Here is an 18,153-nt window from a genome sequence, read left to right as displayed (position 1 = left end):
CCTGCGGGGCAGTGGCTTGCACCCCTGGCCCAGGAACTTCCATATGCCATGGGGGCAGCCATTAAATTAAAAAACATTTTAAAAAGCATGCTGGGTAAACAGAAAAGTAGACGAAAGGTAAATAAGGATGGGATATTGGTGGCGATTTGAAGTTCACTAGATTGTTCTGTTATGTTTATATTTGCAAAAGTGCATAATAGGAATTTAAAACACACACACACACCTTCATTAGCAAGTCCAAGTGATATGCATGGGGTGCTCACTCAGGAAGCTTGGCCCAGCTTTGGCCCCAGGGACCTGGGGCGAAGTGCTGGCCTCAGGTGTCACCAAGCTTAAGGCGCGACCTTTCCAACAGCAGTTGCCACCATTCGGGTCCACCTGCCAGCAGTACAGCAAGTGCAGGCTCCAGGTGCCAGAAATCCTGAGGCTGAGGCCGGAGCGGCACCCAGGCACTGACGGGAGCGGCCGGGGACTCGCTCACCCGATGCTTTCTTCCTGCACAGGTCGCACGGGGCAGGCAGTTGCTGTTCGAGCCAAGGCCTTTGGATTCAGCGTCATATTTTATGACCCCTACTTGCAGGATGGGATCGAGCGGTCCCTGGGCGTACAGAGGGTCTACACCCTGCAGGACTTACTCTACCAGAGCGACTGTGTCTCTTTGCACTGTAATCTCAATGAACATAACCACCACCTCATCAATGACTTTACTATAAAGCAGGTAAATCAAAACAGATGGTCTCAGACTCTGGAAATTTCTGTCAAAACAGAACGGGGGATGGGAAGTGGTCCATGGACACACCGATGAAGAGGGAGCAAACTCCCCAGAGCTACCAGCCCCAAGCTGGCAGGGGCCCCTCGGTAAGACGGGCCGTGGTGAGTCGCGAGGGACGGGAGCTGGGCCCAGAGCCCGGCCCGAACCTGCCCTAACCAGGCCTGGCCTCCAGCTGTCGCCAAGATGCTGCACTCCCTCCCCCCACTGCTGCACAGGCATCAAATAGCCAGACCTCAGCCCGCCTCTGGCCCCTGGCATCCTTCTGCCAACCACTGCACGAGCACCTGCCGAGCCGGCGGCCGCATCCTTCCTAACCAGCTGCTTTTCCTCTCGCAGATGAGGCAAGGAGCGTTCCTTGTGAACGCAGCCCGTGGCGGCCTGGTGGACGAGAAAGCCTTAGCCCAAGCCCTCAAGGAAGGCAGGATACGAGGGGCGGCCCTCGACGTGCATGAATCGGAGCCTTTCAGGTAGCCTTCAGCCGGCGCGGACGTTAGGAGCCAGAGCTCAGGACGCACCCGGGCGCTTGTGGGACCCATCTCTACACCTGAGCCCTTCCTTTGCACATGGAGCCGCAGCTTCCTAGACAAAGTGTGCTGGGTTGGAAACTGGAGGTCCGGTTTACAGGCTCCATTCTTCTAAGGGCTCTGCTGTGTTCTGTCAAAGGCCCAAAGATAATCAGGGGAGAGGCAGAAAAATGGAGGGAAGAGTGGGCTCCCTCTGTATCCCGGACTGTTTGGGTTAGACGCTGGCTGGCCCTTTATCGACTCGTCCCTTCTTGCCCCGTGTCCCTGGTTGCTCCTGACACTGTACTTACAGCATAGTTCTGAGAAGTCCCAACCCTAGGAGGTATTCTAGAGCATTCCCCTTTATCTGTGTAGCGAACATTCTGCGTGGCCAAGAGCCCCGTTTTGGCGAGGACAGGGAATGACGTGCATCCAGCGTTTCCCATTGACTGTGTTTCTGTACATTCATCCAGCTTTGCTCAGGGTCCCTTGAAAGATGCACCGAATCTCATTTGTACGCCCCACACGGCCTGGTACAGTGAGCAAGCCTCGCTCGAGATGCGGGAGGCCGCGGCCACCGAGATCCGCCGGGCGATCACAGGTGCGTCCTGCCGCCACCGTGCAGCTGCCTCTGGGAACAGACGCGGAAGGGGTTCTGAGGGCCCGCCTGGGCGGAACGTTTTTAGGGGTCGGCTTGATTCAATTTTGCACGAGCTGGTGGTCTTGTTTATTTCAGAGGAAACCAGTCCCTTTTGTACGAGCCAACATAAGACTCGCGAGCCATGGAGGGGGCGCCCCTAGGGGAGCAGCAGGGAGCTCCTTTCTCTCTGGCGGAAGACCAGGGGTGCTCAGGCTTAGACCCTTCACATTTTATGGAAATCTAAGGGCCGGCCCCTCCTATCAAAGAATAGTTTATTGTAAGTAGTATTTAAGTCGCTGGGACCTTAAAAAATCCGTCTGCTTTATCCTGACCATCTCTTTCCAGGTCGCATCCCAGAAAGCTTAAGAAACTGCGTGAACAAGGAATTCTTTGTCACAACAGCTCCCTGGTCAGTAATAGATCAGCAAGCAATCCATCCAGAGCTCAATGGTGCCACATACAGGTGAGGAGCGCGGCGGGAGCCTGGCCTGAGCCCGCTCGGGGCGGGAGGGGGCAGAGGTGCGGCAGGGAGCGGACCCGAGCACTCACAGACCTGCGCCAGGGCCTCAGTTCTTCCGTGGAGGTCCTGTTTTAAAGGGGACGTGAGGCGGGTGGGGTGGGCTGGCCTGGCCATTTCCCCACTGGGCCGAAACTGTGCGAGGAACCCTCCTTCATTCCAAAGCCGCTTCAAAACCACAAGGTTTTTCGGTACAAAGGTACAGAGAATCTCCAGGATTGTTTTCTAACTTGGAATCTTCTATCCAAGAAAGCCCAGTGCACTTGACTGGGGAGTGTCCTTTCACACCTGGGAAGCAGGACACGGCGAGGGGTGTCGGGGGGAATATCCAAGTCAAGAGACACCAGCCCAGACCCCAGGGAAGGGACCAGGGATTGTTTGTGTTCATTTTCCAAGGCGCTCTTCCCCCAGCATTGCTGGTTCCAGGGAAATAGATCTTCCTGCAGGAAGGAGGGAAGCCACAGCTTCCGGTCTCAGCAGGGAGACCCAGGGTAGACCCGCCCGTGCCCGGCCCCCACCCACTGGGTGCCAGAAGCACCTCTCACTCCCAGCTGTGACAACCACAAACGTTTGCAAATGTTGCCTGAGCTCCCGTTTTGAACCGCTGCTCTGGAGGGGGATTAAATAGTGTGGAATAGGACCAACATGTGAAGGATCTAAGCTGTTTCTTCCCAAGCCTCGTGGCTTTATTTACATTTATTCAGCATGTTCTATTCAAGTCCCACTTGTGTTTTACCCTCGTCAGCACGTTCAAGCATACTTGAGCCCCAGATCGGATTCCATGTTCCAAGGTGCTGGGGGCCTACCCTGTAAGGGCCGTGTGCTAATGATCCCTTTAGAGCAAGGCCCCCGAGCCGCCCTCTGTGCGAGAGGGGCTGCGGCTCAGAGGCATCCTGTCCATGAGATGCCCTGCACAGTCCTTGGAGATGTCTGCAGCATCACTGCAACAGCCCGGGGGTCTGGGCAGCACAGCTTGTCTCAAGTGGGAAGGGTTTGACAACCTTCAGACTGATTCTAACACACCTGCCTGATTATATGTCTTGTCCTCTTAACGAAAATGTGGGGGGTTTATTTTGGTTTTGGGGGGCTTTTTTGTTTTTGCTTTGTAGGGCTGCACCCGTGGCATATGGAAGTTCCCAGGCTAGGGGTCGAATCGGAACTACAGCTGCTGGCCTACACCACAGCTCATGGCAACACCAGATCCTTAACCCACTGAGGGGCCAGGGATTGAACCTGCAACCTTATAGTTCCTGTGCCACAGTGGGAACTCCCAAAAATGTTTAAACACAGAGTCACATGGTTCACACACACACACATCCTGGCACACAGAGCCACTCGTGGGCCTGCAGTGCAAAGTGAGCCCACTTCAGATGCCTGGCACTTCCATGCGGCCCATCACTGGCCACCCTGTCCCCTTCCTCATCGCAGGCCATGGGAGCATATAACTAACCCACCTAGCAAGTCACACTTGGTGTCAGAGTACTTGGTGCTGTCTGTTAGGAAATCACAAAACCCAATCATTGACAGAACTGATGAATTCTTTCTCACGTGACCTGTTGTCTGAAAGCTACAAAATTCGTGCTTGGATTGGCCTGAATAGGCTTCGGTGTTGATGAATTATAGACCTCAGTGTTTACATTTTTGATGTAGACTTGTTTGAAGTATAACAAACTGTCCTATTAAGAGAAGCAGAGTCAAGAGCTTGCCACCCTCCGTAACCTGCTGTCTCTCTCCCATGCTCCTTAGATACCCGCCGGGCATCGTGGGCGTGGCTCCGGGAGGACTGCCTGCAGCCATGGAGGGCATCATCCCTGGGGGCATCCCGGTGACCCACAACCTCCCCACAGTGGCACACCCTTCCCAAGCCCCCTCTCCCAACCAGCCCACAAAACACGGGGACAATCGAGAGCACCCCAACGAGCAATAGCAGAGAGTGACGAGGTAAATCATTCAGACGCACCCGGGACCAAGAGACTGAGAGAGAGATGAACGGAGAGAACAGTCTTTTTAACGGAGTCTGGACACCGCATCACTGGCGTTGCAGTGTAAAGCCACACAAGAGCTGGAAGCCGAGACGTGGGAAAACGGAAGCGGAGGCCCTCTGCTCACGGAAGTGCTGAAAAAGACTAGGACGTGACGTAGTAACGACCAACTTCTGTTATTGTGTGTTAAGTTTTTCATCTGTGCATCAAATCACAAAGAATAAATAGATCTTTTTCCTTTTAGTCCCTTGGGCACAGCAGGTCCTGAACGCCTTGCTCTAGAATGTTGCATCAAGAGTTCCAAACATGAAAATAAAAATATTAAGAGGAAATCCCCACCTTATGACTCTAGTCCCTTCGGTCCACGGGGGCTGGTTACCTCTTTGCTAATAGGAAGATTTAAGTCCTACGAGATGGGGAGACCACTGCGAGCATAGGATTGAAGACAGTACGGGCTCCTGTACAGCAAAGCTCTCCCAGCCGAACTGCGTACTGAGCGGGCAAGTTGGTTGTGAGTTCAGTAATACCCTCTGATGATGCAAAAAAAAAAAAAAGAAAAAAAAGAAAAAAAAAGAAAAAGAAAAGAAAAAAAGTATTAAGTTTCACAAGCTGTTTGTACTCAAATATATTTTCTCAGTTTCAGATCCTCAGCTATTTTATTGAGTGGAAAGTCTTGAACTGAAAGGGTTCAAGAAGAATAATGTTGCATTTCCTTATGTCTCAGGAAACACTTTTTATGGTAACTTGTCAGATTGTCTATGAACAAACCCACTTTTTTAGACATTGATAAAGTCTTCTTTTCTTCACGTGATATTTTATACAAGAACACTTCAGGTGTGTTATTAGATGTGACTGATTTTAACAAATCCTATTAGATTTGTATCAACTAGTTACATGTTATATTCATAGTCTTTTGTGAATCATCGCCTTTTTGTTTAAAAGATGGCCTATTTTGAGCCTTTGTATAGGTACATTCCTGTTTTTGTGACAAAAAAAGAAAAAAAAAAAAAAACCTTTAAAACTGTCCCAAACAGAAAAATAATGGCTATCAGAAATATGTTTTGTTTTAGTGTGAGTTACCGTTACTGTATTTGTTTATTGTAAAGGTGGACATTTAGCGTTCAGTGCAGTTTTCAATAAAAAGTAATAAAAATTTCTGTTAAGCTCTGAAATTTAAGTACCTCTCCCCAGGGTACAAGTTCTCCCCTTGAGATGTTCAAAGGCAACTGCATTTTCAGTTGGCCCATTTCCCACCTCTCACTATTCCGAGGCTCAAGGAAGAGCTGACCTGTTAGAGCCACAGCCAGACTCAAGGATGCTGGTGACGCTTACTTCATGTGACGGTTTAATTGAAAAACAAAAACTCCACAGAAGTCCAGCCTCAATCCAAATCAGGAAACAAAGCTGATCAAGTCTTTTAAGAGTTTTGATTTTAATCTGCCCCAGAGCACAATTAACCTGGCTCAAGCATTAATGCAGGAAGGGAGGTAAATCTCAAAAAAAAAAAAAGTTTTTAATAATATTTACAAAGAAATGTTGCAAAATAATATCAGCCATTTCCATATGTTAAGAACTTTCAGTTGATTTAATGGAGTTTCCCTTTTAAATAGTGTTCAATCCCTTTCTATTAGTGGTATCTGCAAGTGTTGGTAAGTCCAACAATTCCAGATACCAAACTCCTTTAGGCAGCACCCCCACGCCCTTTCCCATTTAAAGAAAAAGTGGCATCGACCTCACATTGGCTCATTTTAAGGTGGTGGTCTTCCCATCCCAGCTCTCCCGTGGATACAGGTATGCAGCTCCTGGCTACTGAACTGTCACTGGGGAGCAGAGTGACGTCCTCATAACCACTTGCCAAGGAGGAGGTGGCAGGTGCACAAAAGGAGCCCCCAACCGCTCATGAACGGCACTATAACCTTAAACACACATTAAGCCTGCGACACAATGTGCCCAAAATGTTAACATAAAAAGGCAGGTCCAAACCCATGGCGCACCTGGGTTTTAATTAGAACAGAGAACACAGACAACTGTGCTGTCCCTAGAAAAGAAACGATACCGAAAGACAATTACCTGTCACCCTGCCACACATGAGGACTATACTCTGTCTTGGGACAATGGTTATGGCTGTTTGATAGTTCAAGAGCTTAACAAAGCATTGATTCACCCCAAATTTTGGCCTTTACCAGCCAATCCGAAAACCACTTAAAGTCCCATCCCTGTCCAGAGCCTAGGAAATGGGGTCACGTATAATTTTTTCCCACAGGGAAGAGAGCTGTACCTGCTAAACTAAATGTGGTCACTGACGCGTGAGTAAAGAAAGAGGCACCTCGGGGAAATCACAACACACACAGCCTCAACACTGAGCCTGCAGTTTTCTAGACAGCACGGACTGTCGCGCACACACTAGCAACTGATGCTCACGTGTTTCTCTTTGGCTTCTTCAACCAGGAGGGTAGTTGCTGAACACCAACTAGAGCAGGATGTCTGGCCACTAAAGAATTCCTCCCATATAACAGGAAAAGTCTGCTGTGCTAAAGTCAGAATGGCAGCCTCCTAAAACCTTGAACTATCCCAAATGAAAGCAAACCACAGAGTCAATTTGCAAGAAAACATTAGCCACTTGGAACAGTAACATACACCATTATTTTATCAAAATTCATTTATATGGACTCAAACTGCAAATCTCTTTCCTGCAAGTTTCAGCATACATCCAAAGCGACCCTTTCATCTTGGGCACACCTTTCAGTGAGTGTTCAGAGAGGAAAGAAAACTACAGACATGACATCTCACAGGTACTGTTCTCTTTTTAGTATTCCAGCATCAAATCTGAGGTTGTGCACACTTCAAAACCATCTAAACAGAACTTAGAAGAAAACATGTAAAGCAAGTATTTAAAGGTTTTCACAGCCTCTTCATCAAAGGGAAGGAAGAGTGTGTGTGTGTTGCGTGTGCTGTCTGTGTGGGGCGGGGGCGGGGGGGGGGCACATCAATAATCTACAAAGTGCGTATCAGGACACTACGTCTTTCTGTGTTCCTGAGATGGGTCTGAAACTTTTACCCAGTATTGAATGTATACCTGAAGTGGTCAAATAATACTTTATATAGAAAATTTTTCTACCTAAGACTAAAGTTTTCAAACTTTAAATAAGAATGGCCACAGTTAACCAACATGCAAAAATTCTCAGAATATTCACTGAGAAATTCATTATACAATGCGTTTACCACCTTAAACTGCATTCTTAAATCTTTATTCTCTACTGAACTAATAGTCCCAATTAGCCCAAGCAAAGGCATGCCTTTCTAACACGATTTGCTTAAAGCAGAGTTGATAAAAGACAGTAAGAATCCAAAGACCTTCTGTAGGGAAACTTGGGAGTACAACATTGTCTGAACAGAGTCAAGGGAGCAAATTTCGCACAACCCGTTCAGTTACTTGCGAGCAGGCCAGCTCCCCAAGCGCGCCCCCAGTTTATACCCAGGACTAACTGCTCACAAAGAGACTCCTGCCCAGAGTCTGGTGGAAGATCCCTCATTTTAAGGGCACTCTTCCAAACAAATAAATACCTAAATACTGAAAAGGGGCATACCGGAAAAACCTTAAAAACACAAAATAATAGAAACCAAAACGCAGGAACGAGGTCTATGTGAATGCACTCGATAAGCAATTCTTAACTTTCCTTACAGTCTGTTCCTCAAAGATTCGATTTTATTTTATTGGGCACAACAGGAACTAAATTATTAATAAAATAAAAGCTTGTTTTTATTTTTCTGTTTTGCTGTGGATAATTTGTACAAAGACGTTCCAAATCTCCAGCGAGCTCTAGCGAGACGTGATGGACAATGGGTCTCTTAAGATGGAAGGAGAATGCCAGGTTCTACTTAAAGAAGAATTATCTCAAAGGAACAAAGAGTCACGTGCCATGTGCTTTTGGAGGTGCCCGTGCTGGAAAACTTCTCAATGACATGAAGATGCTGGTACGACTTTTCCTATCACACGACTTCTTACACAACCACATGCGTTACATTTATAGACAGATTTACAACTTGAAAGGAAAAAAGTTCTGTCTTAATAAAATTAGTTTTTTACAAACTGGAGTCCAAAGGTCTCTGTCTCCTCCTGCAGCAGACGCATCATCTCCGCCGGGTGTGGATCAGAAAACCCTTCCAAGCAGCTGCTGCCCAGTCCCTTCATGCCATGCCGTGCGCTCTGCCTGCAGCACCACACTGATGGTGGGGTCGCGACAGAGCTGGTACCTTGGTCTTCTGCTCCTGGGTTTGTCTTCACTCGTCTTCATCGTCTTCATCCTCCTCTCCGTCCGACAGGGAGGTACAGGGCCGGATCTGTCGGTAGCGGTCAAGCCACTTTTCTACCATCTGCGTGACCAGGGGGTGGTTTCGGCGCCGAGAGCTCTTCTGCATGGCGACCAGAACGCCCCCCTCAGTCACACAGCAGTCCAGCCACTCCCTGAGCAGTTTTTCTTGCTGTTCCTCGTTACCTAGCTTTTAGAGGAACGGGAAGAAAAGCAAAAATAACACAACAGATCAGAGACTAGATAGGAAATTTGGAGGGCGGGGGTCTTTTTATAAGTCCACACTCACAGCGTGCGCAAGTTCCCAGGCTGGGGGTCAAATCGGAGCTATAGCTGCTGGCCTACGCCACAGCAACACCAGATCCGAGCCGCATCTGTGACCTACACCCCGGCTCACAGCAACACCAGATCCTTAACCCACTAGGCAAGACCAGGGATGGAACCTGGGTCCTCATGGATCCTAGTTTCAGGTTCGTTTCCGCTGAGCCACAACGGGAACTCCCTGACAGGAAAATTAATAGACACCTACCAGCTCGTATGAGCAATGAAAAGGCCAGAGCAACAAAGTGTTTCAACATGGTTTCCTCCTATCATCACTTTTATGATTAAAACCCAGTTTCCTATGGTTAAATAGAAAAAACCACTAATGGGAAAATCCACAGAAAAACCTAGAGGGGAGAATAATCCGGTAATAACTTAATGTGTTCAATAGCAAAAATCACATGCTATCAAATAAACTGATCCTGGCAAAGGAAAAGCTAGAACGTTACAGCTTCAAACCAGACAGGCTAAGTTTATTCCAAGCTATGCAAAGGCTGAAGTTTCAAAAGTTTCTCAATCTCTTTCTTAATGCCGTGGTTATAACAGTTCTGTAAGAGTCCCTAGTGTATTAAATAAAGGACCGGTGACCTTACAGGAAGATGGGTTTTCTGAGAGTGCCCTTCACGTCTTCACACCTCCCTGCCCCCTCTACACCACCTTCCCCGCCGCACCTACGGCCCTCTCCTATGTGCTGCTCTTGCCCCACCACTGCCCAGGGTCTAGTCTCAACTGAGCAGCCAGGGTTCCTCTTCTGGACGAACTGGCTGTTGGCTCCCCAGCTCACCCAGAGTAAAAGCCTGAGATTTAAAAGACCCACTAACTGACTCCCAGCCCCCCCCACCTCCACCCCCACCTGTCTTATGCCCATCCTCGTAAACCACCTGGCCTGGCACTTCCCTCCACCAGGAGCTCTCCCCCCGGTGTGGCAGAGCTCCTTCCTCGTGCGGGCCTCGTTCAGGTGTCACCTCCTCAGCGAGGCCTTCCCGACACCCAGGGGCACCCCAAGCCCCACGGCCCCTCCGTCCCCTGCTCCATCTCTGAGCTTCCCCTCCTGAGCACTCATCACCACCCAGGCCAGGGACTCTGGTCTTCACGGCGTCACCTCCACCTAACACATCCCATACAGCAGCTCTGAAAGGTAAGTTTCAAAGCCTATCTAACCACTATTTATGGAAAATGACGATTACTTTGACCAAATTCAGAATTTTAAGTGGTAGTGCAGCTAACCACGCCTGAAAGACACCCTACGGCTGGCTCTGGCACAGCGCCGCTGCGTGAGGTAGTTAAGAGAGAAACGGGCTCCTCACCTCCTGAGCAGAAAGAAAGTGCACGTGGAGTAGCTTCCTCTCACTGTCCACCAGGGGCAGAAAGGTGACCGTGACGTCGTCATCGGTGTTCAGGTTAGCACCAGCGCCTCGGTTACCATAGCCGTCGTTCTCCATGGCAACCAAGGCAGAGAAGTGGCCCCTTGTGTAGCCCAGAGCAATCGGACTTTTCCAGCAAAAACTCTGTTCCCACAACAAAGGCAAATAAACACCTGACAAGAGGAAAGAACATCACGATGGGATTTTCAGGATGCGGCTGCAAATGTGCATTAAAACAAGAAACAAGAAACTTCCAAAATACTTTTGAAAATGGCTTACCTTGAAACCGAGTATATCCTAAAGTTTCTCCCCGGAAACTTTTATAATATTTTACTCCATAAACTATAATTGGTCGCCTAAGAATATGCGCAAGCACAAAAATGTGGGTCTGTTCCAAACTTGCTCCAGGCTGTACAGAACAAAAGAAAAGAAAGCAGTTTCTCGTTAAATCATTCGTAAGCGCCCTGGACAACCGCCACGCATGACCGAATGCCACCTCCTTCAGCAGATTATCCGCACCCATTTCACCAGTGGAGGAGCACTACTGCTAAGCTACAGAAGAGTCTGATTCCTCAAGGAGCAAAGTCCAATAAAAGAAATCTGCCAAGTTTATGTGCAGGTATCCTTCACTATCCAAACTTAAGAACTGAACAGATTCGGCTGAACACTCACTGCAGGAACCTGGAGCGCGAAGGAAACTCGATTGACATACTGCCTCTGGTTAAGTCAGCTGTGAAAGCACCTCCAAGGACAAGGCCCTCCCAAGGGAGGGTTACCTCACCTGAAGGCGAATGTGAACGAAAGGCCGCATCACCTAACGCAAGAGTACTGACCAGGTCCGGCCCCCACAAGGAGCACGGGAGGAAACACAGGCCCTGGGGCCCCTGCCCAAACGGCTCAAAGACAGAAGGTACTTCCTCCGCAGGGATTAATGAATTGCGGTGCGTATGTCTGAACTTTAGTTCAGCACATTAATATGCTTCACAAAGTAAGCCTGGCATGAGCCTGAGGAACAATCTCTCACAGTTCACCTACAGAAGTTCACTGCCAAGGTGGCTCATCACTCCCAGCCACAGCACCGCCTCCCACGTCACTGGACAGAGCCTCCCCTCTGGGGACTCTTAGGAGGATCACGACTTGATCCTCAGGGCCTGACAGCTCAGCACCAACACAAGAGCGCCACTACCAGCTCAGCGATCTTGGGCAAGTGGCCCCTTGGACACAGAGTGGGAGCTGACCTGGAGGCGGGTGAAACAGGCATCAAGCCACCTTTGTGGGAGGACAATGTAATTGAGGAGCAGCCGGAAGAAATACTCAAGTGCCTAAAATCATTACGTGCACCTTGCACTGTGACTGCAGCAGGCCTTGCCGGATAAACAGCAGTCACAACTAGAACCCGAGTCGCCTGACGTCACGTCGCGCACTCATGCTCCAGCACACACTGCCTCCAACGGGGCCTTCGGGTAAAGCGCGGCCTCGCTTCTCAGAGAAGCCCACGCCCCAGGCATTCTTACCTGACTGGCTAGAGAGAGTATAAATGCCCAGTCTTCTTGCCACTGTTCTTCTCTCAGGGAAAAATGTAAACCAAAGCTCTGAGAATACCAGGACTCCCAATCTTTCCAACGTGTATAAAACCTAAAGATAAAGAGGAAAAAAGAAGCTCTTCTATAAACAGTTCATTTAGCATAGTCTTTAAGCAATTCACATGAAGAGATTATAAGAACTACACGAATTTAACTTTGGCTATTTTCATATTAAAAATGCCTCCATTCTGCTATCAGACATCTTTCAACATATCCTCAGACAAAATCTGATTCACCACCCACCAAATTTTCATCAAAACTTCAAACACTAGTGATGAGAACAGTTGATTTCAACTGTCTACTATTGATTCGCAACCTAAAAAGAAAACCACTCAAAATCAGCCAAGAGGTTGGATAAAATCAAAATCATTAACACTTCTCCACTAATGAATAGTACACGCTGCTTGGTCACGGTACAAACGATAGACTAGAAACAGCCCATGAGTTTAGAAGAGTACCAAAATCACTTCCCTGAGATTTCATTCATTAAATAAAATTATTTGATCACATGACAATAAAAAAATCAATGCAACTACAAAACAACCCCTTCTTCATGCTTATTAATGTCCTTCTAAATACTTCAGCCTAATAAATTGTGAAGATTAAAAATGAAGCTAGGGAGTTCCCATCGTGCCACAGCAGAAACGAATCCAACTAGGATCCCTGAGGATGCGGGTAGGATCCCTGGCCTTGTTCAGTGGGTTAAGGAGCCGGCGCTGACGTGAGCTGTGGTGTAGGTCATGTGTAGACACAGCTGAGATCTGATGTTGCTGTGGCTGGGGTGTAGGCCGGCAGCTATAGCTCTGATTCAACCCCTAGCCTGGGAACCTCCATATGCTGCAGGTGGGACCCTAAAAAAGAAAAAAGGAAAAAAAAATCAATGGTAGATCACTGGTGGACTGAGTTACTAAAAATATTCCCTTTACATCAAGTATAAAATTAAATAAAGCCAGGTATCATTACGCTCGAAACTGTGGTTCACTGTCCTACAAAACGAACCAGCAGAGACCCCGAGGACAGACATTTAACCCATTTGTACCATCACATTCCTCTCACTTTTAAACAACCAGACATCTCCAATACGTTCATGGATTTAAATTCTAGGTAAAAGAAGCAAAAGATCGGAAAACTTTCTTTTGCTACTGTTGAAAAGTTCATGTAATAAATGTCTTCGTGTCCCATGTTTCTTTAGAGTATCTTAATGAAGGTCTCCATAAAGAAATTAGGGGTTCTCTTTGTGGCACAGTGGAAACGAATCCCATTCGTAACCATGAGGATGCGGATTCAATCCCTGGCCTCACTCAGTGGGTCGGGTGTCTGATGCTGCCGTGAGCTGTGGTGTAGGTCACAGACGTGGCTTGGATCTGTCATTGCTGTGGCTGTGGTGTAGGTCAGCAGCTATAGCTCCGATTGGACCCCCAGGCTGGGAACCTCCACATGCCGCAGGTGCACCACGGAAAAGAAAAAAAAAAAAAAAAAGTAAACATATTTTACATTTTCCAAAAGGACTAAAAATGGAGTACGCAGGTTAAGGATCAGGCGCTGTCACTGCTGTGGCTCTAGATACTGCTATGGTATAAGTCTGACCCCTGGCCCAAGAACTTCCACATGCCATGGGCCTGGCCAATAAATAAATAAAAATTTTAAATTAACGGACTAAAAAAGAATGTGGCAGAGGCTTAACTCTTATTTGATTTGGAAAAAAAAAAATTTCTATTCCAAGCAACCACAGGTTTTTTTGTTTTTGTTTTCTTTTCAATCAGGAATGTTTTGATGTCAAATGTTTAACAATAAAACATGGAGTTCCTGTTATCGCTCAGAGGAAATGAATCTGACTAGCATATATGAGGACACAGGTTCGATCCCTGGCCTTGCTCAGTAGGTTAAGGATCCAGCATTGCCGTAAGCTGTGGTATAGGTCGCAGACATGGCTCAGATCCGGAGTTGCTGTGGCTGTTGCGTAGCCAGCAACTACAGCTCTGATTCGACCTCTAGCCTAGCCTCCATTTGCTGAGGGTACAGCCCTAAAATAGAAAAAAAGCCAAAAAAAAAAAAAAAAAAAAAGTAAAATATGGAGGAGTTCCTGTTGTGGCTCAGTGGCCACAATTAGTATCCAGTGAGGATGCAGGTTCAATCCCTGGCCTTGCTCAGTGGGTTAAGGATCCAGCATTGCCGTAAGCTCTGGTATAGGTCGCAGACATGGCTCAGATCCGGAGTTGCTGTGGCTGTTGCGTAGCCAGCAACTACAGCTCTGATTCGACCTCTAGCCTAGCCTCCATTTGCTGAGGGTACAGCCCTAAAATAGAAAAAAAGCCAAAAAAAAAAAAGTAAAATATGGAGGAGTTCCTGTTGTGGCTCAGTGGCCACGACTAGTATCCAGTGAGGATGCAGGTTCAATCCCTGGCCTTGCTCAGTGGGTTAAGGATCCAGTGTCTCTTTGAGCTGTGGTGTAGGTTGTAGGTGCAGTTCAGGGGCCGTGTTGCTGTGGCTCCAGTTCAACCCCTAGCCTGAGGACTTTCATATGCCGCAGGTGTGACCCTAAAATAAAAATTTTTCTAATAAAAATAAAATATGGATATCCCTCTTTTAAAATACCCGAATACTCAGAGATTTGAGTATTTGAATGCACCAATGACAAAATACATTGTTTTGATAAGTTCAACAAGAAACATCATGAAACATAGAAAGCTATTATAGGATGTTCCCTGGTGGCCTCCCAGTTAAGCTGTCACTGCTGTGGCCTCAGGTTTAATCCCTGGGCTAGGAACTTTCTGCATGTCACAGATGTGGCAAGGAAGGAAGAAAGGAAGGAAGGAAGGAAGGAAAGAAGGAAGGGCGGGAGGGAGGGAGGAAGGAAGCTAGCTGTTACAAACAAATATATATGTAGTTAAGAAATTTCTTGGTTAGTGCCTAGAACCACTTAATGAGCAAGACAGCTAAATTTGCCAGAAATTAAATAATGATTGCACTCAAAGCTCAAGAAGACCGCAGAATAAGGGGCTTCAAAAATATTTTTTAAAAATAAGCATGTTCGAATAATCACATCCACCACACAAAGACCTAAACTCCCAAGCCACCTGGCTCGTGTCTGTTCATAAGAACAGAGACAAGCAAACTCAATTCAGGAACATATGGCCAAGCGAGACAGCAAGACAAGTTTGGTTTAACACTCAAAAATCAATTCCACATTCATGGATGGTAAAACTCCACAAACTGGTAATACTCCCCAAATTCATCTCTAGATTCAGTACAATCTCTATCAAAATCTCAGAGGATGTTTTGCAGAAGCTGGAACCTAAAATTTATCTAGAAATCCAAAGGATACAGAATAGCAAAAAGAATCTTGAAGAAGACGGGAAAAAGACTGGAAAGACTTACATTCCTAGTTTCAGAACCTACCTCAAAGCTACAATCATGAGGACAGTCTAATGTTGGCATAAGGACAGACATAAAGATCAACAGGAAAGGGAGTTCCCGTCGTGGCGCAGTGGTTAACGAATCCGACTAGGAACCGTGAGGTTGCGGGTTTGGTCCCTGCCCTTGCTCGGTGGGTTAACGATCCGGCGTTGCCGTGAGCTGTGGTGTAGGTTGCAGACGCGGCTCAGATCCCGCGTTGCTGTGGCTCTGGAGTAGGCCGGTGGCTACAGCTTCGATTAGACCCCTAGCCTGGGAACCTCCATATGCCGTGGGAGTGGCCCAAAGAAATAGCAAAAAGACAAAAAAAAAAAAAAAAAGATCAACAGGAAAATACTGAGGGTCCAGAAACAAACCTTTACTTTTTGACAAAAGCACCTAATAGGTGTTTGAAAGGGGAGAAAGCCCAGTCTTTTCAATAAACAGCACCAGGCGTTCCCATCATGGCTCGGTGGAAACGAATCTGACCAGCATCCATGAGGGCGCAGGTTCAATCCCTGGCCTCGTTCAGCAAGTTAAGGATCCAGCGTTGCCATGAGCTGTGGTGTAGGGCACAGCTGAGGCTCGGATCTGGCACGGCTGTGGCTGTGATGTAGGCCAGCAACTAAGGCTCCGATTTGCCCCCTCCCCTGGGAACCTCCATATGCCGCGGGAGTGCCCATAAAAAGACATAAATAAATAAACAAACAGCACTGGAACAAGTGGACATCAGCATGCAAAACAGATGACCTGGGTCTTTACTTCACATCTTAAACACGAATTAGCTCCAAATGGGACAGAGACCTTAAATGTAAAAGTTTAAAACTATGAAATTCTTCGATGAAAGCACAGGAATAAAACTTTAAAATTTTAAGTTTAAAAACTGTAAACAACTATAAGAAATATGCTAGGGCCTCTAACGGATAAAGCAGACAGCAGGCAAGAACAGATGGCCATGTAAGCGGAGCGGTGGAAACCCGAAGAGAGAACAAACACACGGGAGCAGAAGTGAAGACTATTTCTGGTGGACTTAGCAGCAGTCTGGACGTGGCTAAGGAAAGAACCTCCGGAAACCACATCAATAGAAACCGCCGCATCTAAACGCAAAGGTAATACAGAAGGCAAAAAACAGAGGAGAACGTCAAATAACCACGGGGCAACCACAAAAGCCATTAACATACAATAACAGAGATAAAAAAGAAAACAACACAAGAAATATCTGACACAGCAATGACCAAGACTTTCACCAAATTACTATCAGACACCATATACCACAGATCCAGGAAGCTCAGAGAACATCAAGGAAAAAATGCCAGAAAAACTCTACCTAGGCATGTCATAGTCAAGCCACAGAAAACTAAAGACAAAAGTCCTGAAAGAAGACAAGAATAGAGGAACAAAAGATAAGAATGACATCCAACTTCTCAGAAACCACGCAAGCAAATAGAGAATGAACTGAAATATTTTAAAAGTTGAGGGAAAAAAAACCCACCAACCAAGAATCTTATGTATACTCCATGAAATTCTCCTTCAAAAGTAAGTCTTGGAGGTCCCGTCATGGCTCATGGTTAACGAATCACACTAGGAACCATGAGGTTTCGGGTTCGATCCCTGGCCTTGCTCAGTGGGTTGAGGATCCAGCGTTGCCTTGAGCTGTGGTGTAGGTCACAGATGTAGCTTGGATCCTTTGTTGCTGTGACTCTGGTGCAGGCCAGCAGCTGTAGCTCTGATTAGACCCCTAGCCTGAGAACCTCCATATGCTGCGAGTGCAGCCCTAAAAAGACAAAAAACAAAAACAAAAAAACTTAGGTCTAAAAATTTATATAGAGAGCCACAATACTAAGCTACCGATACTACTTCTAGAAGACCTGATTTCTCTCCCCTTTCAGATTAATTTCTCCCACTGGGCTCTTTGGATTGACATGTCAATCAAAGGCAAGCACAGATTCTTTCTTAAGCACTTGAGTCAGCTAAAATCACAGCACAGCTACCAGCACCAAAAAATGGCCTCCACTGAAGTGATGGGTGAAGAGTTTACCTAAAAGAAAATTACTTTCCCAGTGCTCATTTAGATATTTTATATGACTTAAGAAAATGTCTCATCCCAGCCGATTTGGACTATGAGCAAAGGTTACACTAGCAAAAAGCTGATTAAAAAGGAGACTGCACGAGTGATATGCTGGCTGCTCCTCTCCTGTCCTAGGGCAGGTCCCTCTCATTTACCTTCTAACAGTCATCTAAGAGCCCAGTCAACAAACTTGCCATAACTCCAAATAATCAACAGTTTACTGCTTATTTACTGCTTATTCACACGTTTGACCCATGACACTGACGCCCTGAATCTACGCCAACAACGCTTCCTCTCCCTCCATTTGATAATCTTCACGCCTCCCCACCCCAGGATAGTGAAAAAGATGCCTGTGGGATCACTACACTCCAGGCAGCTTCCCATGCCAGGTGAAGACCCTGGACGGCAGGGGCTGGAAGAGGTGGTACCAAGGCAGGCACACTTTAGCTGAAGTATCCCCTTTAGAATCACAGCCTCCATCACCCAAAGATCCGCTGCAACAAGGCGTCGCAGCGGTTGCACGCACACAGCCTAGCTCCTCCTACTCTCACAGCCGTCGAAGCCCATTTACTACCTCAGTACTCTTTTTTTCTTTCCCCCTTACCCTCCCATTAGGCCTCTGGACATCAAATGACTCAAAACTAGAATTTCAGCCCTAATACACATGTTAGTGGCCAACTCCCATCCAGATCACCCACTG

At 47.1% G+C, this 18,153-nt stretch overlaps 2 protein-coding genes across 12 annotated transcripts in view; one reads left to right on the top strand and one right to left on the bottom strand.

Moving 5' to 3' along the window:
- CTBP2 (C-terminal binding protein 2) overlaps nt 1–5,582 on the top strand; it is a 159,494-nt gene extending 153,912 nt beyond the window's left edge. For 5 of the 8 annotated variants that reach the window (XM_021073627.1, XM_021073630.1, XM_021073632.1 and 2 more), the window contains 5 exons: nt 504–718; nt 1,109–1,239; nt 1,749–1,876; nt 2,261–2,378; nt 4,179–5,582. In XM_021073627.1, the coding sequence (XP_020929286.1) occupies nt 504–718; nt 1,109–1,239; nt 1,749–1,876; nt 2,261–2,378; nt 4,179–4,359 (773 nt within the window). In that variant the 3' untranslated portion in view covers nt 4,360–5,582. The remainder of the gene's footprint in view (nt 1–503; nt 719–1,108; nt 1,240–1,748; nt 1,877–2,260; nt 2,379–4,178) is intronic. The other 3 variants (XM_021073631.1, XM_021073628.1, XM_013983857.2) reach the window with 2 other exon arrangements.
- The window catches only part of ZRANB1 (zinc finger RANBP2-type containing 1), a 73,909-nt gene continuing 62,814 nt past the window's right edge, over nt 7,059–18,153 (bottom strand). For 2 of the 4 annotated variants that reach the window (XM_001929009.7, XM_005671552.3), the window contains exons 7-10: nt 11,924–12,044; nt 10,689–10,818; nt 10,353–10,582; nt 7,201–8,914 (exon numbers count right to left, since the gene is read on the bottom strand). In XM_001929009.7, the coding sequence (XP_001929044.4) occupies nt 8,696–8,914; nt 10,353–10,582; nt 10,689–10,818; nt 11,924–12,044 (700 nt within the window). In that variant the 3' untranslated portion in view covers nt 7,201–8,695. Of the gene's footprint in view, nt 8,915–10,352; nt 10,583–10,688; nt 10,819–11,923; nt 12,045–18,153 lie in introns of all 4 variants that reach the window. The other 2 variants (XM_013983854.2, XM_021073624.1) reach the window with 2 other exon arrangements.

Source organism: Sus scrofa, chromosome 14, assembly GCF_000003025.6.
Source record: "Sus scrofa isolate TJ Tabasco breed Duroc chromosome 14, Sscrofa11.1, whole genome shotgun sequence".
Classification (NCBI taxonomy): Eukaryota; Metazoa; Chordata; class Mammalia; order Artiodactyla; family Suidae; genus Sus; species Sus scrofa.
Note: the sequence above shows the minus strand (reverse complement) of the source record. Positions and strands in the feature narration are given on the sequence as shown.